The sequence below is a fragment of the Manacus candei genome, unplaced genomic scaffold (assembly GCF_025592945.1).
Source record: "Manacus candei isolate 608988 ecotype Guabito, Panama unplaced genomic scaffold, ASM2559294v1 h1tg000025l, whole genome shotgun sequence".
NCBI lineage: Eukaryota > Metazoa > Chordata > Aves > Passeriformes > Pipridae > Manacus > Manacus candei.
Genome location: NW_026138073.1, coordinates 7,310,319 through 7,330,388, shown reverse-complemented (window position 1 = coordinate 7,330,388; position 20,070 = coordinate 7,310,319). Strand labels below are relative to the sequence as shown.

The window sequence follows — 20,070 nt, the reverse complement described above, 5'->3', positions numbered from 1 at the left end:
CTTTTATTTCATGCTGTTTTCATCATCCAGTCTGTGTCCATTTGGCCTTCAGATTATTCTTTTATATGTTTTTAGTATCTGGTATTTAAGACATGCAAAAATGGGACTTAATGTTGAAAAACATGCAGAAAGTGCTAGGAATAAGGGGGTGGCAGTAACACAACTTCTGAACATGAGAAATCCAGGGGATTCTTGAATGGACAGTGAGGGCTTTCCAAATTGACTAATCCTGACTAACAGCTGGACTTCTAACTACAGGAGTTATTCCAAATCATTTAAAATGACAGTAAAAATGAGGTGTTAGAAATTAAGCCCTCGTTTGCCTGCCTGTTACCATAATGTGCCAGGTGTAGATAAGCAGGAGGGAGGGAGAGAGGTGCTATGATGCCTCAGTCTGTACACTGGTTGCTTGCTGCCCTCACCTCTCTGGTGGGATGTCATGATCTGACTCTGGGCTTTCCTCCCACCTTGGACTCTGTGCTGGGTTGGCAGTGTGATGGGGGTTTGTTGGCTGGCAAAGAGCTGGAATTAGACAAGAGCCTGTGTGGTCCGTCAGGTCTGTGGGGCACTTTCTCTTCCCAGTCTTTGCTGCTCTGTCCAGCCTGGCAGTGCTTGGGATGTGTTCTGATGTGCTGGGACTGTAGAGACATCTTATGTCCCTGTTGTCCATATCCCAAGTGATGCTTCCTTGTCTGCTGCCCTCCTTTCAAGCATTTTTTTTTCTGTGTCTAGACAGCAGTAAGTTTTCTCTTATGCCATAAAAACTTGAATTACTTTGGAAATATGCAGTTGCTAAACTTACAAGGTGAAACTTGATGAGCCAGCAAGTAGCATTTTGGCTGCTTATGATCGTAGCTTGAAAGTGCTGCACAGCACAAAAGGAAGTGCTCTCAGGTGTGCTCTCACTATTGAAAGATCAGGATGGGATATTTGCTTGGAGATTAAAAGTATTCTTACTCTTGCTCTCTTTTACCTTATAATGTAAAAGAGCTAGGTGTGATGAATGATATCCTAGTCGTGATGTTGTGCAGAGAATTGAGTATGAGGTGGTGTTTTGCAGCTCTGGTGCCTGATGGGGTCCCTGACGCATGCAATAAATGTGTTCTGCGGCAGCTCACCTGACCTCACAGCAGAACATGACTCCTATTTTATTTCTTTTTCTCTGTCATGGCAGGAGCATCACAGTTCAACTTCACACTTGTGTGTTAGTTTTAAAGCACTCTGGAAATGCCCAGAGTTGATAGCAGGGCAAAGGCCACCTCCAGGTATGCCTCTGTGCCGTTTGCTTCCACTTGTCGACAGGAGTGCGCTGTGCTTTTGGCAGATGCAAATGGTCCAGATGGTGCTGGGAAAAGTGCAAATGAAAGATTTGATTTCAGCCCTTCCTCACTTTAATAAAATCCTGTTAATCTCTCTGATAAAGCCTTCTTTTTTAAGGGGCTTTTAAAAACGCATCTCTTCTCTTTTCTTCTACCTCTGCCTCAGAACCTGTGATCTTCAGCTCATCCCTGTATCATTGGAAGGTGTGCTGCTGGTTATTGCAAACTGTCATCCAATGCATGTGCCTTCCAGCATGTTGTTCTAATGCTAAGATCACAGTCTGTATAAACAGGATATAATCCATTAATCAGGGTGTCCAGCTGTCTCTGTGGTGGGGCCAGTGGCCAGGCTTGGGCCGGGTGGACAAGGTAGAGAGTGGCTCACAGGGTCTGGACATGTACTGGTGAGGTGCAGACATTTAGTGTGTGCTAAAACAAATATTCCCTCATGCTCTGAGTTCCCAGTGTAACTGAAGCAGGGGTAGCATGTGGCTCAAAACAGCTGGTGCTGTGCTTGGACTTTGTCTGCTGTCCAGTTAGGCAACATTCTTCTGCAAAGTCATGGTGGAAGGGCAGGAAGCTGAAAGGAGTCACCTTCTGTGGCTGGTCCCTCCCATGGGTCACTACATGGACCTAATTTCAGCTTGGGAGAATGAGGGAGAGGAGAGCTGTCATCTCCCCCATTAGCTCCATCTGGAATGGTATGTGTGCTCCTGGGCGTGCGCTGTGCTGATGCTCACACAGTGCCCGAGTCACCACCCTGCATTAGCTTATTCCAGCACATTTCCTTGTTACAAAATTAGATCCATTTTGGAAATTGCTGCTGCACTAGTAATTGAATTGAAGGGGTACTTTTTGTCAGTTTTTTCTTTTCTTTTTTTTTTTTTCCCTCTTTTTCACTGGAGTAAATCAGGAATAAGTCAACAGAATCAAGCCCTTAGTGCTTTCAGCAACATGCTCATTTAAATTGGATGCAAGAGGGTGTCTGTGTTTACATTTGGCCTGCCAAGAATCTCTGTTTCAGAAACTGGCTTACATAATATGTCAAAATTGGTTTACTCATTAGCATTGCAAACTGCGTGAAACAAGCTGCAGATTGATAAACTCGCAGCAATATTTGCATCCGGAGCCGAGCGGCACAGGGGGGAGGGGAGGTTCATTAGGAAACGTTCCATTTCCACAAGAAAAACAAATGGTTTCCAGTTATATATCTCAGACTTCGTTAATTTTCTGTCTTCCCAAATTTAAATAAAGATTGAGAGGGAAATGTTAAAATCTATGTTGGCAAACAGGCAGCCCGTCTTAATATTTCCTGTGCTGGTTGTTTGCAGCAGCAGCAGCTCCAGGTTGGCTGATTCTCCTCTCCCAGCTGGGCCTCCAGCCCCTCTCCCAGGCTCCAACCTGCTCACACGCTGCTGTTGCTGCTGCCTTAATTGATGCTTTCTCTGCAGCACAGGTGGGATGGAGGCTTTGATGTTATTAATTAGCTCCTCCAAATGTGGAGTGGGCACAGATGTAGTAGCATGGCCCAAAGAGCCTGCAGTGGTGCCGCTGCTCCTGCCTTCACCTGGCCAGGGTGAAAGTGGGTGCAATGCACCCTTGGGCAGAGCTGAGGACCGTGATGTGGAAAATCTCCAGCTCAGATCCTCCATGACTAAACCAATGAAACTTCATCTCCACCATGCAGTGCATGATTTTAGAGGCATCTGTAAATCTGCACACACACACATACAGGCATGAACAGGGCTCCTGGGGTAATATGAGCAAGCACATTAAGAGTAAAGCAACACAGCAATGAGAGGGTCTAAGTGTAACCAGTGCCTTTGGGCTTCTGCTGTGTGGGCTCTGGGTACCCTGTGCTGGGCTGGGATGGTGAGAAGAAACAGCAAATCGGGGTGAGAGGCCAGATATTAGGAAAAGTTTCTTCACTGAAAGGGTAGTCAAGCATTGGAATAGGCTGCCCAGGGAAGTGGTGGAATCACCATTGCTGGAAGTGTTCAACAGGCACATATGTGCTGCTCAGAGACATGGTTTAGTCATGGACTTCACAGTGCAGTGTTAACAGTTGGACTCAGTGATCTTAGAGGTCTTTTCTAACCTTAATGGTTCTATGATTCTGTGCTGTCCTCCTGCAGATGCCTCCCCTGAGTCCTGCTATACTTGGGGAGAAGTCTCTCCCCAGGCTGCAGCCCTCCCTGTTACTGGTGTCACTGCATCCCTTTTAGCTGCATTGGCCATGAACCTCACACGAGCAGTGATTAAATCTCTTGAGACCCAGAGGTCATGTAGCAAAGCTGATGGAAATCTGCTGGATGTGTACTGCTTTTCAGTAGTATCTGAAGTAGTTTGGGGCTTAAATCCAAAGAAATTTTTAGTTTCCTTTGAAACTCTCAACTCAAAAATCAAAAGTGGAAAGCTCTGATACAGCAGAGACGTGGCATAGCACTGGCAGCAGTTCTTTCTGTGCTTAGTGATGCCAGATGCCCCATCCAGTACTTCAGATGAATTTTTGAAAAGGAATGTCATAAAGCTGGGGAAAGGACCAGCCTGCAGTGCTTCAGGGTCTGCCGCAGCCCGATAAGTGTTTTGCCTTGTCAGCAAACACTGACATGTCCACTTTCATGTTAGACCAGATCCACAGCATTCGTGGTATATCACTGACTTGGGAAAAAAAAAGCAGGCTTTGTTTTCTGTATGCCATGGAGTCCGTGTTGCAGCATTATTTGGAAGAGGTGGGCAACAGGACAGGCCATTGTCTGCTGCAACCCATCATGCTCTGGCTAAAGCTGCATCCTGTACCCGAACATCCCACACAGGTGACCAAGTGGGCACATGTTTTAGAGGACGGAGAAATGGCAGCTCTCAGCTCTGCAAAACTGTTTTAATGTATGTTTTTAAAGTTTCCAGAAGACTTCAGTGAGTGTAAGTAACAGCAGTTGTTAGCTGTGGGAAGGGAAAATAAAATTATCTCACTGGAAAATGATACGAGAGGTGTTTGCATTTCACTTACTGTCACACCTTGCATCAAGAGGCTGGTCACCATGAGATACAGCGCATTTGAGTGCCAGCTGGAGAGCTGAATGCAATGAAGAGGGCCAGGAGCAATGATATGTATCATCTGGGGAGCTGAGGCAGGCTGAGCGTCCTCCTGCCATCCTCCGTCAATGTGTGGGAGCAACCCAGGCACCTGCAGGCTGGAGAAGAGTTCCCAGGGGTGTGGGAGAACCAGCATCACCCCTTGTGCTGATGCAGTGGGTGGTAAGTTTTGTGTGGTCCTTGGTCATCTTTGCCCATGTGCAGCGTGAGCGTCACTGCAGAGTGCAGCTCCTGCAGTGATAAGGCATCAAAGGGCTGCTCACGGTGTAGGGGGAGGCAAGTACTGCCCAGCTCTGCAGACCAGAGTTGCTGTGCAGTTTAACCTTCATGGATGGGACTCAGGCAGCGTGCAGATAGCTGGTGAATGTTTTCATGTGTGTTAAAATGCACCATGCAGCAGAGCAGTGCTTCATCCTGGAGAACTCTCTGAGCATCGCAGTGTCTCCTCGTTACAGCATCAGCCAGCATCAGGCTGTATCTGTTGGAAACACAGGGCCACATCGTCAGCAGTGACATCTGTCAGCCTGGCAGTGTGGCTCCTGCTTGTGGGAAAGGGGCCTGGAGTACTGTGCTCATAAAGATCTGTCAGAGCCTCCTCTGCCTGGATTGTGCTAGAAGTGCCAGCCCCCAACACATGAACTGAATTATCAGATTAATTCAGCCTCCTTGGTTTTGTCTTCAGGATTTTCCCTGTGAATTCCAGCACTTCTTGTACAACATAAATCCGAAACTGCTGGAGAGAAGTAACTGTACTGCAATTTTGCTGTGCAGAGAACTGTTGTCACCCTGCAGGTGTTTCTGTATACCAGCATGTAACTTCTGTCTCCAAATAAAAGGGAAAGTTTACCTTATGTCTCAGCCATTAACTCACATGTAGTTGAAAATATTTGATGCCATGTGTAGAAAAGAGGGCAAAACAATGATCAGTAAACATCACAGTGGTGGTGGGGCAAAGGTAAGGCTCTGCTGAGAGAGACCTGTGAATCCATTCCTGCCCTTAATGTGCTGATATCCTGAATGCAGAGCTGGGACCATGAGACTGGCCTGAAACCCCTCTCATGAGGAGGTTTGCTGTGACAGTGTGTGAGGTTTGTGTCTGTGTGTAGCTGCTGGGGGGAGCAAATGTGGCACCTTCCCGAAGAAGTGATGTGTGTTTGCCACGGACGTGTCCTATGAGCAAACAGGTACCTGTGTGTCGAGGCAATGAGCTTATCCCCTGCTACCTCCTCCTCCTTCCAGCACACATGGGGCACAGCAGAAGTTTTGTTTGGATGGGTTAATAGCACAAAAATTTTCCCTTTTGGTGAAAAGGAACCCATGGGTTTCCCGTAGCTTTTCTCTGATGGGATGAAAGCCCAAATTACACAAGGGCACTTTGAAGGTCTGTTCCTGTGCAAGCACAGGCAGAGCTCAGTACAAATGAAAGTATGGGAGACCTAGGAGGTCTTTTCCCCCTCCTGGATGGGCTTCTTGCTGCAGCTGCAGGGTGGCTGCCTGAGGTGCAGTGAAAGACATCTCAAAATGTAACAGAGTCCAAACAGCCCCCAAACCCCACAATGGAGCAGCACTGCTCTGGTGACAGTCTGCAAGTGGCAGCGTTCTGGAGGGTCTTCAAGCTTAGTTCAACTTTAGCCCAGAATTGTGAACTGTTTCTTTTCTAAGGATTGAAGTGATGCTGCATTAGCAGTGGATGGGAAGGGGCTGCACCTCCCAGCCCACCCTGGTGGTACCTGCACCACAGCAAAGCAATCAGCCCCTCACCGAGGGGAAAGTATTTGCTTTCTCTGCTTAGGCTGTATGTAGTCAGTGTCTAATAATATGAGCATTTTGCCATCCCTCTGCAAACAAGGCTGAGGCTGCTGCCTGATTGGTATATCATCTCACTTTCTCTCAGCATTGATTTTCTTGCTCTCCTTATTTGCTTCATAAAAAGCGAGGCAAGGAGCTGGTGCTCGCTTGCTCCCTCTCCCTCCCTCCCTTCCTCCCTCCCTCCCTCTCTCTCTCTCTCTCTCTCTCCTGTGAGAAGCTTTTGGGAGCCTTTATTTTTAGTATGAGACAAACCTTGCTTTATTTCAGGAGAAGCAAGTTGGATTATAGATCCTTTTGTAAATGTGTATGGTGATATTTGCTCCGGTAAGTTATATGCATCTCTATTTATTTGTGTAACTGTACTGGTTGGGGGAAAAGTGGGGGTTTTCAGGAATTGTGAAGCCCACAAAATTGTTTTTAGGCTTGGTTTCTTTGTAGTCTCATACTGAGCCAAACTGTTCCATGGTTTTTAGATACGTTGAAATATTTTCAATTTGTATTTTGCTTTCCAGAGGGGGATACCTGCTTTGAAAACTTGTTTTGCACTTCATTTTACAGCAGACAGTGGACAGTGATGATTAAAGGGAAAAGAAATTCTGATTTATCGTGTTCCTTCCGGCATTTTAAATCAAAGGTGCCTCCAAAATAATGCAGCAATATTTGATACAAAAAAAATCAATAAGAGCTATTTAATATTAATCAAGCTGAAGTATGAAATCTGACTGCCTATTACCTTAGAAAGATCAATCTAAAGTATGACAGGTCGGCAGCAACATGCTTCTCATCGAAATGTGTTAATGAAATAACGAAAATCTTTAATTAAGAAAATAGTTTGCTTTTCAGAGTGTAACATCATTAATACAGGTCAATAGACTGTTGCTCTGACTTTTGGTGCCCTGCCTTTGCTTTGTACAGCTCAGCAGCCTCATTCCTCAGCCCTCTTGGCTAACTTGGAGACCTCTTTGTTACCTGTGAATAACAGCGAGGTGCAGTTATTTATCTCTCCCCGTCACAGCTCCTGGTGAGCTTTCCAGGCAGCACAAGTCAGTGACTGCAATAGTAGGCTGAGGAAAGCAAGATATATAGCTGTAATACTTTCAGACTACATAATACTTGAATTTGCAGCATTATATTGATTAATTTATTGGCACTTTAATTCTTTCATACTTGAATCACGTCCATGGGAGTTGATCGCTTTGGTTTTTCAGAAGTCTTTAAGAACTCCAGCTGTAGCATAAGCTGGAGCTGCTGTGAGAACATGCTTGAGTGTGTATCTGCACAGAAAATCAACAGATTAGACCCAGAGTAATCTGCTACGCTCATGATACAAGGGTACACTAATAGGTATATGAAGTGTACTTGAATAAGATATTAGAAGTCTGTAACTGAGTTTATTAAACCCACAGGAGAGGGTAAGGATATTGTGTCTGCCAGCCCGAGCTAAACTCTACCAGAGAGAAATTTCAGATTGGCAATAACTGCTTAGTCATTTTAAGCTGCTTTTGGACTAGTTTAATTCTTCCTTTTTTTTTTTTTTTAATGTATTAGTTGCACTTGCCTTCTCACCTGCCTAAAGAGCAGCTGATGGGAATATTTGGTGGTATACCCCTCAGCAGTGGGCTCATGAGCTCCTCTGCGTCTGTGCCCTGGCTGGGGTGAGCCAGTGCCAGTGCACAGCATCCCACAGGGAGCCAACTGGGCACAGGGCATTCCACAGGCGAGCCCATGCACTTGGTTCCTGAAAATGTAGTTAGTAAGCACTCAGTGCAGTGGCTTTCTGGTGTTTGCATGATTGCTGTTTCGTAAGGACCATGTATATTTAGACCAGCTGTGTAGCTTGAATGCATGTGCTTGGCACAGTGTCAGAAAACATGGTACATAAAATGTGCTGTGTGCCACAGTGTTAGAGAACACGGCACAAAACAATAATTGCCTTTTTCACAGTCATTTAACTCCTCAGGTGTGGAGGGCATGGGTGTCTGAGCAGTGCACGTCTCACTTTCTAAGCATACTCCCTCTTGCCTGAGGACAGCATTGAGCATTTCTGACTTTGCTAAGCCCTGGTATCTGGCTCAGTGCAGTGTCCTCCAGGTGAGCAGGGTGATGGTCAAAGAGCACGTTTGGGTGACCCTGGAGGGGACAGGGCTGGGTAATGTGAACTGAAGAGCATAGTTCCTGCTCCAATCCCACAAAACCAAGGGCCTAGGGTTTTTCGTGGCACATAACTCATCATAGCAGGGGTGCCAGACTGCCCTGAAGCCAGGTTGTGGTTTATTAGGGAAGGCAGTTGATCTCATCCTAGTAGCTTTAAAGCAGGAAAGGTGGCCTGGGATGGCTTGTTTGATTGCAGGCGGGGGCAAGTCTCACCCCTGTCCCTGAGGGCAGGTCTCCAGCAGCCAAGGGATTGTGAGGCATAAAGTGAAAATGTGGTTAAGTCCGTTGCTTTCAAAACTTTCCCTTGGCTTTTGGCTGAGGAGAAATGATCCCTTCAGCCCTACATGCTATCTCTACAGAGTATGGGGAGACAAACTCAGGGAGACAAGGCAAGCTTTGTGTTGTTCATACAGAAGTCTTCAGTGTTTTCCATCTGTGGCCTTTTGCCCATCCTAGCGTTACAATGTGCGCTGCTCCTTCATCTCCAGTTACTTGGTGGTAGCAGGTCTGGGGGCAGCTGCTCCCCAGGCCAGTACCCTCAATCACCACTTACCTCTCAGACCTTGGAGCAGCCTCCATCACCTCCCCAGGAGTGTGATATCTGCAAGGTGACTTCAGGCTGACGTGCAAACCAGGGCTTGGTGTGTCTGCAGGTTCACATCATTGTGCTTTGCAAGCCTCATGGCTAAAAACATTAGATTTGTGCCAGTGGGATAGAGGAGTCACCGTCCCCTTCTAGCAGGTGCATCAGGGTTTGAAAGTGGTTTGAAGCATTATTTTAGGGGTGTCTGGATTCTGGGAGCTTCATTTCCTTTGAGACCTGTCTTCTTGGCTGCTCCTCTAGCAGCTCAAACAGTTCCTAGAGAAATTCCTTAAACTCTTAAAGACATTGATTTCTTAAATATCTGGCTCCTCCTGAATGCCAGATACGCTTTTTTTAGCCAAGTCCTTGGAAGACTTAATGAGTGTTTTCCTCACCTCTGTTAATCCTTTTCAGATCAATGGACACTCTACAGGGGGAAAGGTATTTGTGTTGATATTGGATAGCAGCTGCCTGTCATTGCTGGTGATGGCAGGTGGTATTTTATTCTTCATGTCACTCTTGATTAAGAGTTCTGGTACAATTATATGACCGTTTTTTCCAGGGAATATTTCCCTGTACGTAGGATGGCAGATGGCAATTTGACCTGGAATTTGGTTTTCCCTGGTTTGGCTTTCGGGCTCTCTTTCCCTTGGCAAGCTGAACACAAATTGTTTCAAACAGTCATACCCTAGTGAATTCAGCACATTTGTGTGTGGTGGGCTGGGAACTTAGCCCAGCTAGTCTGAGCAGAACTGGGGTCTCACGGCTCCTCCTGAGCTTTGCCCGTGCAGGTGTGGGATGCAGGCATGTGGGAGGAGAGCCATGGGTTGGGCACAGATAAGAGCCACATCCCCATTCAGCACATCTCCGTTCCTTCATCCAGAGCTGGTGTGGGCAGCCTGGTGTAAGATGAAGAGATGAAGCTGCTGCCTGCCAGCACAGCACACGTGTGTCCGTACACAGGAGGCAGGGCTGCTACAGAGCCCAGGAGAGATCCGGCTCCTCAGCAGTGCATGTGGTGGCACAGTGCCAGCCCTGAAGAAGCTGGAAGGGCCTGTTGGTGTGTCTGGGCTGCAGGCAGGGTTGGGGGGACATACACCCCTGCCCAGGCTCTCAGGGGCAGTGAGAGCAGAACTGTGGAGCTTGCTCAGCCTTTATTTAATTCAGTGTCCAGTGCAGATGGAGAGTCTGGCTCTGCCTTAGTTTGCAGATGTGACCAAAGGGCTGTCATGTACAACCTCTTATTTTGGGAGGAGAAAAGAAAAAAGGCAAGGAAAGAAAAGAAAATGAGGAAGATGTGTTAAGCCCTTCTGTAGAGACAGAGGAAGAGACAGGTGAACAGCATGGAGCATCTGCAGTGCTGTGCCTTCCCTCTCCTCTCCAGACTGCGGGGTGGGTGCCAGGGCTGTCTGTCCGTCCCTCCATGCACGGGCTGTCTGGGTGGAGGAGCTCTGCACCACCTGAACGGCTGAACAGCAGCTCATCTGTCACCGAAATTCCCTGGCGCCGTGGCAAAGCAAATATGCTGCAGCAGGCTGTAAAGCTGTAAACATATGGGCACTAACAACAGATTAAGTGAGTGATTTAGTCAAAGGGGCTTGGTAGATTACCATAAAATGTATCTTAATTAGAAAAGCAATCAAACTTGCACGGAGTCAATAAGGATGAAACATCCCTGTTGGCAAGAGTGAGTACTCTGTCCCCCATGCCAAAGGATGGGGATGGGCAGTGGATGTAGCTCATGCCCACTTTGGGGGATTTGCTGGGGTTTCCCCAATCCAGCTATGGGCAGAGGCTGCCCTCATGCTGAATTATTTGTACTTTGACCCATGAAACCATCCTGTGAGCTGCTCAGAATGAGACTGATGGTGGACTCAGATTCCTTTAGCAGCATTAACAAACCAGAAACTGCTGAAGGTGAAAGAAGAGAGCATTTGCACATTTTCCTTAAAACACTGTACATTTACCCAAAGGTATATTTGAGTGTTTGCCGTGTATAGCACAGCTAGTCCCAGATAAAGGATTGGGGCTTCTAAGTGCTACCATAACACAAATAATTAATAAGTCTATCTCCCTTGCTGTGTCCTTATCTTTTCAGTGAACATGGCCATAATTAGCTTTCACCTGATTCTGAGTTTATAGCATGTTCAATTGCTTTTTCCATTCTGCTTGTGTTTTCTTTCCTTCCTTATTTTAGTGGTCCTGGCTTTATTCCATAGGCCTGAATCTACTGATTTAAAAAAAAAAAAAAGCTGGATAATCATCTCCAGCAGTGCAGATGTAAAGATTGCAATAGCCAAAAATATATTGATGCATTAGTGGTTTTATACAAGTGCCTGCTTTTTTTCCTGGGGTCTGGAAGGATTTGAAGTATGTTGGGAAGTGGCACAGAAGATGTGCAGCAGCTGCTAACAGTTGAGAGAAAGGGAAGGATGACTGGTTGTCTCAGAATTAAGTATTTTGAACCATAAAGGAAATGGAGAACATTCAGGTGAGATTTTTGGAAAGCTTTTTTCTTTTTGTGTTTAGAAGCAGATATGGGTGCAGATTTCAGGGAGTGTGAATGAACATGGAAAAAAAAAAGAGACAGGCAAGAGGTGTGGAGCAGAACAGTAAGGGGAAGAGTGTAGAGGAAAGAGGACAACTTAAGGTATCCGGATGAAGTGTGTCAGGAGCTATTGAGATAGAGAACATTTTTATTTCAATTTAAGGACACTGTTATTAGCATTTCCTAAATATGTTTGTGTTTAGGTGTTGCTTTTTATGATTACATGTGGGAAGGAGAGCACTGCCATCTCTGGGGACAGAGTATAATAGGAGTGGTGGAAAAGGAGAGGGAGGTTTTAATTTTAAAAATGTTTCTTGCTCAAAATGTTCCCTGTGAATTCCCAGAGCTCAGCAAAGCAAATGTTCATTTATAGCCCATCATCTTAATTATTAAAAAATAAATTATTTTTACCATGTGGGCTGATATTTAGCCAGGAGCAAATTCTTATTCCAGCCTTTTGCGCAGGGGTGGGTGTCGAGGTCAAAGTCATCTCCCATGGAATTTTCCATCCAAAACTGGTTTGAGATGAGGCAATGTGGCCCATGTTTGGGTCCCACATGCATGGGATACTCTGGTATGGTGGGCTCAAACCATGTTCCAGTGTAAATGATATCATGGTGAGGCTGGGTCTGAGCAAGAAGGGAATATCTGTGAAGGTCAGGCTACTGAGGGACACTCTTAATGGACATCAGTGGCCAGGGCTGGGTGGTCCCTGGAGGGCTTTGCAGACATACTGCCTAGAAAACCAGATGTGCTTTTCCAAGAGCAAAGCCTTGTTCCCAGTGGTCCTGCTTGTACAGGCATTGTGGGACTGAAAAAGAAGGAAAAAAGGGCCAGACATGAACTGAAATAGGGCTGCTGGGTGTGTGAGAAGGGATTGGAGGCTCCAGTGCTTAGCAATTTGAAAGCACTCTCAAATCCTCATGGGGGAAAAGCTGTTGTGCCGGATTACTAATCCCAAGGGCTTTATGGATTCCTTCCCAAGCTAAATAATTTTCACCCATTTCCTTAAATCTGTTTGAGAAAGGAGACAGAGCCGGTGCAAGCGTATGGGGCGTCGGGTGAAGAGGCAGCAGATGACACCAGAGAGCTACACGGCAGCCCAGGGAGCTGAGAGGAAGCTACTAATGGCCTCTGATGAGCACGGACGTGATAATAATGAGGTTAATGCCCTTTCATTCACCCAGAAACATCTTCAAGAACGTATAATCCCAGCTGGTCAATGGGCAATCATTAGGTCATAAATAATACAGCATGATTGAAGGACAGGAGCCTTTCCTGTAATAATCATTTTCTGTGGGTGCTGACCCGGGGACAGTTTGGTTGCAGCCCCCACCTTGTGCCACAGTGTGGGGACCCAGCTGTCGGAGCATTTTCTGGTCAGAGGAGTGCTCCAGCCTCTCAGTTCCGCTGTGTGCATCTGTCACCAGAGCAGAAAAATTCTCCTCTGGAGCCCAGGTCTACCAAGTAGTGCTGGGAAAGGAGCTAAAGCTAATGGAAAGAAAAAAGACACAAATTAGGTGAGGAAGCAGTCCCAGCAGCCATCAGAGAGTGTTGCCAGGGGACTCAACCTGCCCGGTGGTGCCTGGTGGTGATGCTGGGAGAACTGGGGATGGAGCTGGTCTCTCCAGCTAGGAGAGGTGCCTTGTCCGAGCCCCAGCTCAGGGCTGATAGTATGTGCACTATGTACAACACTGCTTTTGCAAACTGGGTTTGTGGTCCCCTGCCACCCAGTGCTGCAGGGTATGGTGTAGTCTTGGTTGTCCCCGAGCCCCTGTGGCTTTATCAATCATCAGGGGCTTAGCGACATTAAGTTCGCGGGCACTTTCTCTTCCCAGAATGCTTCCCATGTGTGGATGTCACTCAGCCATAATGTAAATCCCTGTGATTATTAGAGGGAGTAAATCCTACTTAGTAATAACTTGGATCGTGCTCTGTATGCATTTATATTGCATCATTGGCCATTTTAAACCCATATGCTTTTAAACCCACCAGCAAACAGGGAAACAAGCAGCCATCCAACCTTTTTTATTTTATAATTAAATGTTTACACTTGTTACACAATAAATCCCATATAATCATGCTGTAAAGTCTGCACAAAACCTGTGTTTTCAGGAGGAAGCAGGAACAGAGTTACATTTATTCATTAACCTGACTGTTTGCTAGGTTGTTGCACATTACCTGTTATTAAAATAAGAATTAACATGACCTGTTAGAAAACCTCTCCTTTACCTCACCATGACTTTCCTTGGTTTTGCCCATGGTGATCACATCTGGTTGATGCCAAAGCAGCTCATGAGACAATGTGGGCATGTGGGGGGACAGCTGGCATGGTCGAGAGGAAGGGGGCACAGCCCAGGAGTGGCTGCTCTCCTGGACTCTGGGCACCTGTGATGCTCTAGGCACTGTCACAATGTGGATCCTCATAGAGACCACCATAGTTGTCATTTTTTGCTGTCTAGGACTGGAAAAGCTCTCAGGCCCAAAAAGTAGCACATGTCTCTGCTGCAGTGACATATGTCACAGCATGAGTCATTCAGGGATTATATGTGCATTTCTAAACATGTCTGTCCAACTTGTGCTCCCATGTCCTTAAAAGAAGGGGACACAAAGGGGGAGTTGTGGACAGGAAGAGCCGTAACTTCCAGGCTGTTCTGCAGCCGGAGGGGAAAAGGGCTGCAGGCTGTAGATACACCTGTGATATATCCCAAATGAGGCCACGTACACCAATTACTCCAGGTACTCCTAAACCTGTCTGCAGCACATATCCGTGTCTGTTGTTTCAGGGAAGACTTGTTGCCAATCTGTCAGTGTCCTTGTGCAGAAAGCAATTTATACAATAAATTAAAATAACCCTCAGGCCCTTGTAAATGTTTACCTCGAACCTTTGACTAATGGTTAGAGGGGCTAGGAGAGCTCAGCATCTCTGCCCTGCTTGTGTAAGTACCTTTCTCCCCCTTTTTTATTTCACTGAGTCCAAGAAGAGATGCTCTAAATGTGTCTCTATTTTCTGGCTGTTAACTCTTCCATGCATGCTGCCAACCTTACCATTAGCTTTCAACTGTGTGGCTGACCCATTAAATACTGGATGAAACACATCTCATCAGCTTGCATTACATTTTGAACTTAATAAATAGGAAAGGCATTACATAGATTCTGTCTGGCCATCTGGAGGAACAATGTTCTTTACCCCAACGAATGGCTATCTAATCCTCTCATATACAATTGGGTTTTATTCTATTAAAATATAATGAGGAAAGACTACCATACCATTATGTGGTGGAACTAAATGGGATTTTTAGAATAATCAATGGAAGATGAATAAAAAAGATAAAGGTTTTCTTCAAAGAAAAAGAGAGAAATCTGTCTTCTTGGGATTAAAGTATTGTGGAACCAAATTATTATAACATGATCTTTACTCACTAAAAATGCCCCAATTTCATTTCCATAAATCTTTCCATTAAAAATCAAATTAAGTATTTTGGCTTTTTTCATTTTAAAAATGCTTAGCATTAAGTGAAATGCTGTGCTTTAAACAGAGGATGCTGCGAGGTTCCTGCCCGCCGTGGGGTCAGGTCTTTCCATCCATCCAGCAGCATCAAGGGCTGCTCTCTGCAGGTGCCCTAAAATGGCAAACAAGGGTTTACTGCTGCAATGCCCCAGTGAAGACCCCATAGCCATGTGAGGAAGTTGTAAAGCAGGTTGGTCTCTCCTCCAGGTGGGTGGCAGTGGCCTATGTGGTTCTTCACGCCCAAACTCGGAGTTGCTCCCTCATCCCTGGGCTTTTCCCTCCGCACAGACCAGGTCTGGACAGGCACAGGAGTGTTCTTAGCAATGCTGCTGTTTATTTATGAGGAGGGGACACCAAATCCCAGCAATTAGTGAAGTATTGCTTTAGGGTTTATTTCTCAGCAGGAGTAGAATATATTTCAGCTTTCTCCCTGTATAACTGTTGGAGGAAAATGACTCCTGCTAGTCATCGCCTCCCCCCCAGCACTGCGTCGGCTGCGATGCCATCCACCTCCAATTCATCAACCAGTCAAGTTGATATAATTAGGAATTCCAAAGTCAATAATCTGATAATCTCCAGTGCACAAAGGCTTGTATGTAGGAGAAGTGATTCCAGGAAGTCTGCAGCTCAGATCCGTGCAGGAAAAATGCCAGATTTTAAAAAAGAAACAGGCAGAGACCCGGAGGAGAGAGTGCTTCCTAATCCTTCACTGGTGACATATTTTGGGCCATCAGCTCTGCAGTAAATGTTTCCCGTACAGTCATTTAGTGCCTTCGTACCTTCCCTTTACAGCCTTAATAATAATGTTCAATTACTGGTCTGCCCTATAAATAAATAATCTCAGTTTAACAAGACACTGCTGTGTGAGTGATGCTGGCTGAGGGGGGACATCTCCAGAGCCCTCAGAGCAATGCACTCCCTCCCTACTCCATGCATGCCCTTGGCCACAGTGAGCAGCAGAAAGTGTAAAGCAGTAGAACATTTGGCAAGGGTTTTGCAGTCTCTTTATTATGGCAATATGGAGAAAGGGAAGTCTTACATCCAGAAATGATGCCAGGAAAATAGGTCTTTTTTTAAAACACTCTGAACATGTAAAATGACTAATAATAGAGTAGGCGTTTTGGATATTTCAGGTTGCTCTTTGAAAGTGTCAGGAGTTCCCCTTGGCTTTTCAGTGCTAGGGCAGGAGTAGGGGGCTGCAGGTAAGACCTCTCTGGGAAAGTGTCCAGCAGGTTCATTCCCATTTTCCTCCCTCAAGTACAAGGGAAAGCATCAGAGACCAACCCACATAGTGAACTATGTCCCTCACAGCTTGTTTTTGGCCTCCACAGCTCCAGGCAAGACTGACACATTTTTTTTCAGATCTTGCCCTCCTGGAGGACTCACTGAGGAGCCCTCAGACGGAGCAGGGTTCTCCTCTTTACAGTGGGATAGATTTGGGGTGCGCCTTCAGCATGGCTCCATCTCATCTGCCAGCAAGCTGCCAAAGGCTGCTGCGCAGGGCAGACGTGCTCCCGGAAAAAGCAAGTGGTTTATATAGAAGTTTCATCAATTTTAAATGACAGCGTTATCTTCCTACCGGGACGTTTTAGCTGTAACATGTGCTACATAAGCCTTTTAACTCGCCTTGTCAGGAGTCATTCTGCCTTCTCCTGGTGTGCAGAGTGAACCTGTCGCTCAGCAGGTGTTGAGGGGAATTGTCGGAAAGCCAAACACGGAGAAGCAATGGAAAATGATCCCATTTTTCCTTTCCACAGTGGGATGAGTGGTGTCCAGGGTTGAGTGCTGAGATGCAACCAACTGTCTCATGCACAGCTGGGACGTTGGCTCCCTTAGGGCATTGCATGCCCTGAGTCCCTGGCCACCAGGGATGGCTGGGTTGGGAAACAAGGAGACCAGCCTTGAGTCTGGATAAATAGCAGCACCTAAATACCAAATTAGAGGATCTATTGCCATTGCGTTGAAGCCTGGCATTGGAAGAAAGGAGCTGATGCCATAAATCACCTGATGAACCTTTCCCTGGCCTGCTCTGGTGTGAGAAGCATGTGCTTTGCTGGGTATTATATTGCTGTTTTTTTCTTAAAGTGCTAAGGAGCCAACTGAACTTTAAAACATGTTCATCTGATTTGACAGGGAAGGTTGTTTATTGTTCCACAATATCGTAAAAAATGTAATTTCTCTTGGTTTAAGTTAGACTATGGGATTTACCTGAGTTCCTGACAAAAATATAGCAAAGTCCAGGCCAAGGTTGGAAGTCATAGAGGGAATATCACTGTAACAGGAACAGGGGATGGGATGCTCATCTCTATACAGAAACTGATTGCCTTGTCACAGATGTGTCTGAGTCCATGAGGAAGAAGGGTGATATTCCAGCCAGGCTGGACTGGACATGGGAGACGTGCATTGCTCCATCCTGTGCTAGGGAGAACAAAAAATGTCCCTTCCTCTCTCTTTCCCATCAGTCTATGACCACATTGGGCTTGTTGGTAACTGCTTCGACAGTGTACATCGAACGAGTGGGATGCTTGCTTGGCATGTTCTCCCCCACGGAATGTGGGGTAAACATTGATCCAGGCTGTGGACAGGCATTCTCCATTTCCCTGAAAGAGTCCAGGCACATGTGAAGGCACCAACCTCCCCATAGCATTGCAATGTCAAGGCAATACCTGCAGCTGCAGGAGGGACGGGGTGCACAGGGGATGGCAGGGTTTGCCTTGCTCCCGTGCCAGCGGGCAGGAGTAGCCTGGCACAGCCATGGCAACAAGGATTTGTTGCCTCAAGGGCACCGTGTTTCTCCATGGCTGCTCCAGGGAAGCCAGCACAGAACTGGCCATCGGGGCTGAGCTGTGGGAGGCAGCAGCCATGCGATAACCGGGGGTAACTGCATGCGGGGGAGATTTATCTCATGTGAAGGGGAGAAGCAGTGTGCAGGCACACTGCTGATAGGAGTGGTGCTGCGTGTGGATTTATAGGCAAAGAGTAAATAGGAACACAGGGAAACACTTTCCCTTTCTCCATAAACTTTTCAATTTCAGAGAGGCCAGGTTCAATAAAATTATCTCGCAGATGGAGGTTTTATTGAATCTGGCCCATAAAGCTCCCATTATGGGGTTTACAACTGCCATTTACACAAATCCTGCTATAATAAAATACAGTGGTGTTTACAGCATCCCTGAAACTGCCACACAATTACTGTGTGCACAAAAAACAGCAAGTAAATCTTGGCTTATTGCACTGGGCACTCCTCTAACAACATCAAGCAGCACAACCTGGGGTGGGGTGGGGGGGAAAGGGAAAATGCAGAGGCAAGAGGAGAAGGAGAATTACACCGCTGTTTCACCAAGATACCCCAGGGAAATACCACTGATTTACAGCCCTCACTCTGTTCTCCCTTGATGCAAAATGTAAATATGCTTCCAAATGTTGCTTCGTGGCCTCAGCATGCAGCTGTGGTGACTGGCTGGGCATTACTGGCAGCTGGGTGATCCCATCCATCAACAGCCTCTGATCCAGCCATGGCAAGGAGCCAAGCTTGAGTTGGCTGAGGCATTGCTGAAGTTTGGTATAAAAGTCTCCAGCTGTGTCCTCTTTGCTTTCCCACCTGCCTTGTGGGTGATGACTGGGTGAGTGGAGCAGAATGTGTACTGAGCAAGGATGGAAGCTGGTGGTTGTGCCTGGAGGGTTTGCTGAATAAGTGAAGGCATCTAAAAAGCTGCTGTTTAAGAGCTGAACATGGGGCTAGAGGGTGAGTAAAGGCTAGATCTGAACTATTTGAGCGTCAGAGACTCCAGGTGACCGAGTCTGCTGTCAGAGGTGCTCTCAATAGGAGAGAGGAAAAACTGGAAACTCTGAAGGAGATACTTTCTGGGAAGGACTGGCCTGAGCTGTGTTTTTGGGCATGGCTCTATGCCGTTGGTGATAAAACATGGTGACAGTCATTATGCTGATTTCCAATGCATTTCAATTTCATCTCTTTCCTCTACTTGTCCCCTTGCTGAGAGCTGTAGCTAAGAGGTGATGGCTCTTCCTTTAAGGCAGGTTGGTCTCAACACACAGGCTTTCAGTTCCCGCTTTATATATCACTGTTAATCTTTGTGCCTCTCTGTGTACCTGCAAAACATTTGCATTTGCAACTCTGTTAATTAGGCCAGAAAGCAGGTCAGGTTTCTCTCCTGTTCTCCTTAATATATTGTTTTCTTACCTCACCTCACAAATTAACCTGAAATGATTAATGTTGATTTTCAGTGCTGTGCTGCATGTAAGGGCAGAAACTTCTTTTGTGTACAGAGGAATCGTCTCATTTAGGATGAGAGAACACTGTTTAAGTTATAGTGGCACATACTTAACAAGTCAATTCATAGTAAAATTCAGCTTTCCTTTTTTTCAGCGAGCTCAGGAAGAAGAATTGATTCAGTCAAAGTTTTTATCAACTTTCCTCCTCATTGGGTACCTAAATACCTTTGCAAATCTATCCTCCGTATGTGATATGCCCTGATCACATTGGAAGTGAGTAGTGGAGGAGAACTTGCATTGTTCTCCTGTTATGCTGTGTGCTCCATCATGCCCAGCACATCACCCTGCAGCTGGGGAGGGTCTCCCCATAATAGGAGACACCCCTATAATCTGGCAGTCTCTGGGGAAAAAGTGCACAGGCTAAACTGCTTCAGCAGCTGAAACTTGGGGCTTTGCTTTTGCTGTGAATTGGAAGAACTAAGATTAATGTTGTGTTTTGCAAAGCCCTGTGCAGCAAGAATAGATCTATTTTTTCTATTTATTTTACTTTTTAGTTTTTTATTTTGCCAATACATCTACTTGCAACATAATTTTTCAGTGTCTAAAAACATAGTTTCTTTCCCAGATGTGTCCACTGTTTGTTTCCTCAGGGTTGCTGATGTTTAGCTTATTTAATTGTGGCTGGAATCGGGCATTTGCTTGTCATTTCCCATATCAGCCCCTCTGTAGATCTCATAGTAACTCTGTTAAAGCTGATGGACTTACTTCAGAGCTATAGTACTGCATTGTCCTTTAATTTAAATTACAACTGCATAAA

The 20,070-nt window shown here is 46.1% G+C and overlaps 1 protein-coding gene across 2 annotated transcripts in view; it reads left to right on the top strand.

Moving 5' to 3' along the window:
• SYNPR (synaptoporin) overlaps positions 1–20,070 on the top strand; it is a 103,152-nt gene that overhangs the window by 53,761 nt on the left and 29,321 nt on the right. Inside the window, exon 1 of one of the 2 annotated variants that reach the window (XM_051788825.1) lies at positions 6,345–6,548. The exons of the other annotated variant lie outside the window; for it this stretch is intronic. Within the exon in view, the coding sequence (XP_051644785.1) occupies positions 6,525–6,548 (24 nt within the window). The 5' untranslated portion in view covers positions 6,345–6,524. Of the gene's footprint in view, positions 1–6,344; positions 6,549–20,070 lie in introns of those variants that run through there. 2 annotated transcript variants of the gene reach the window in all.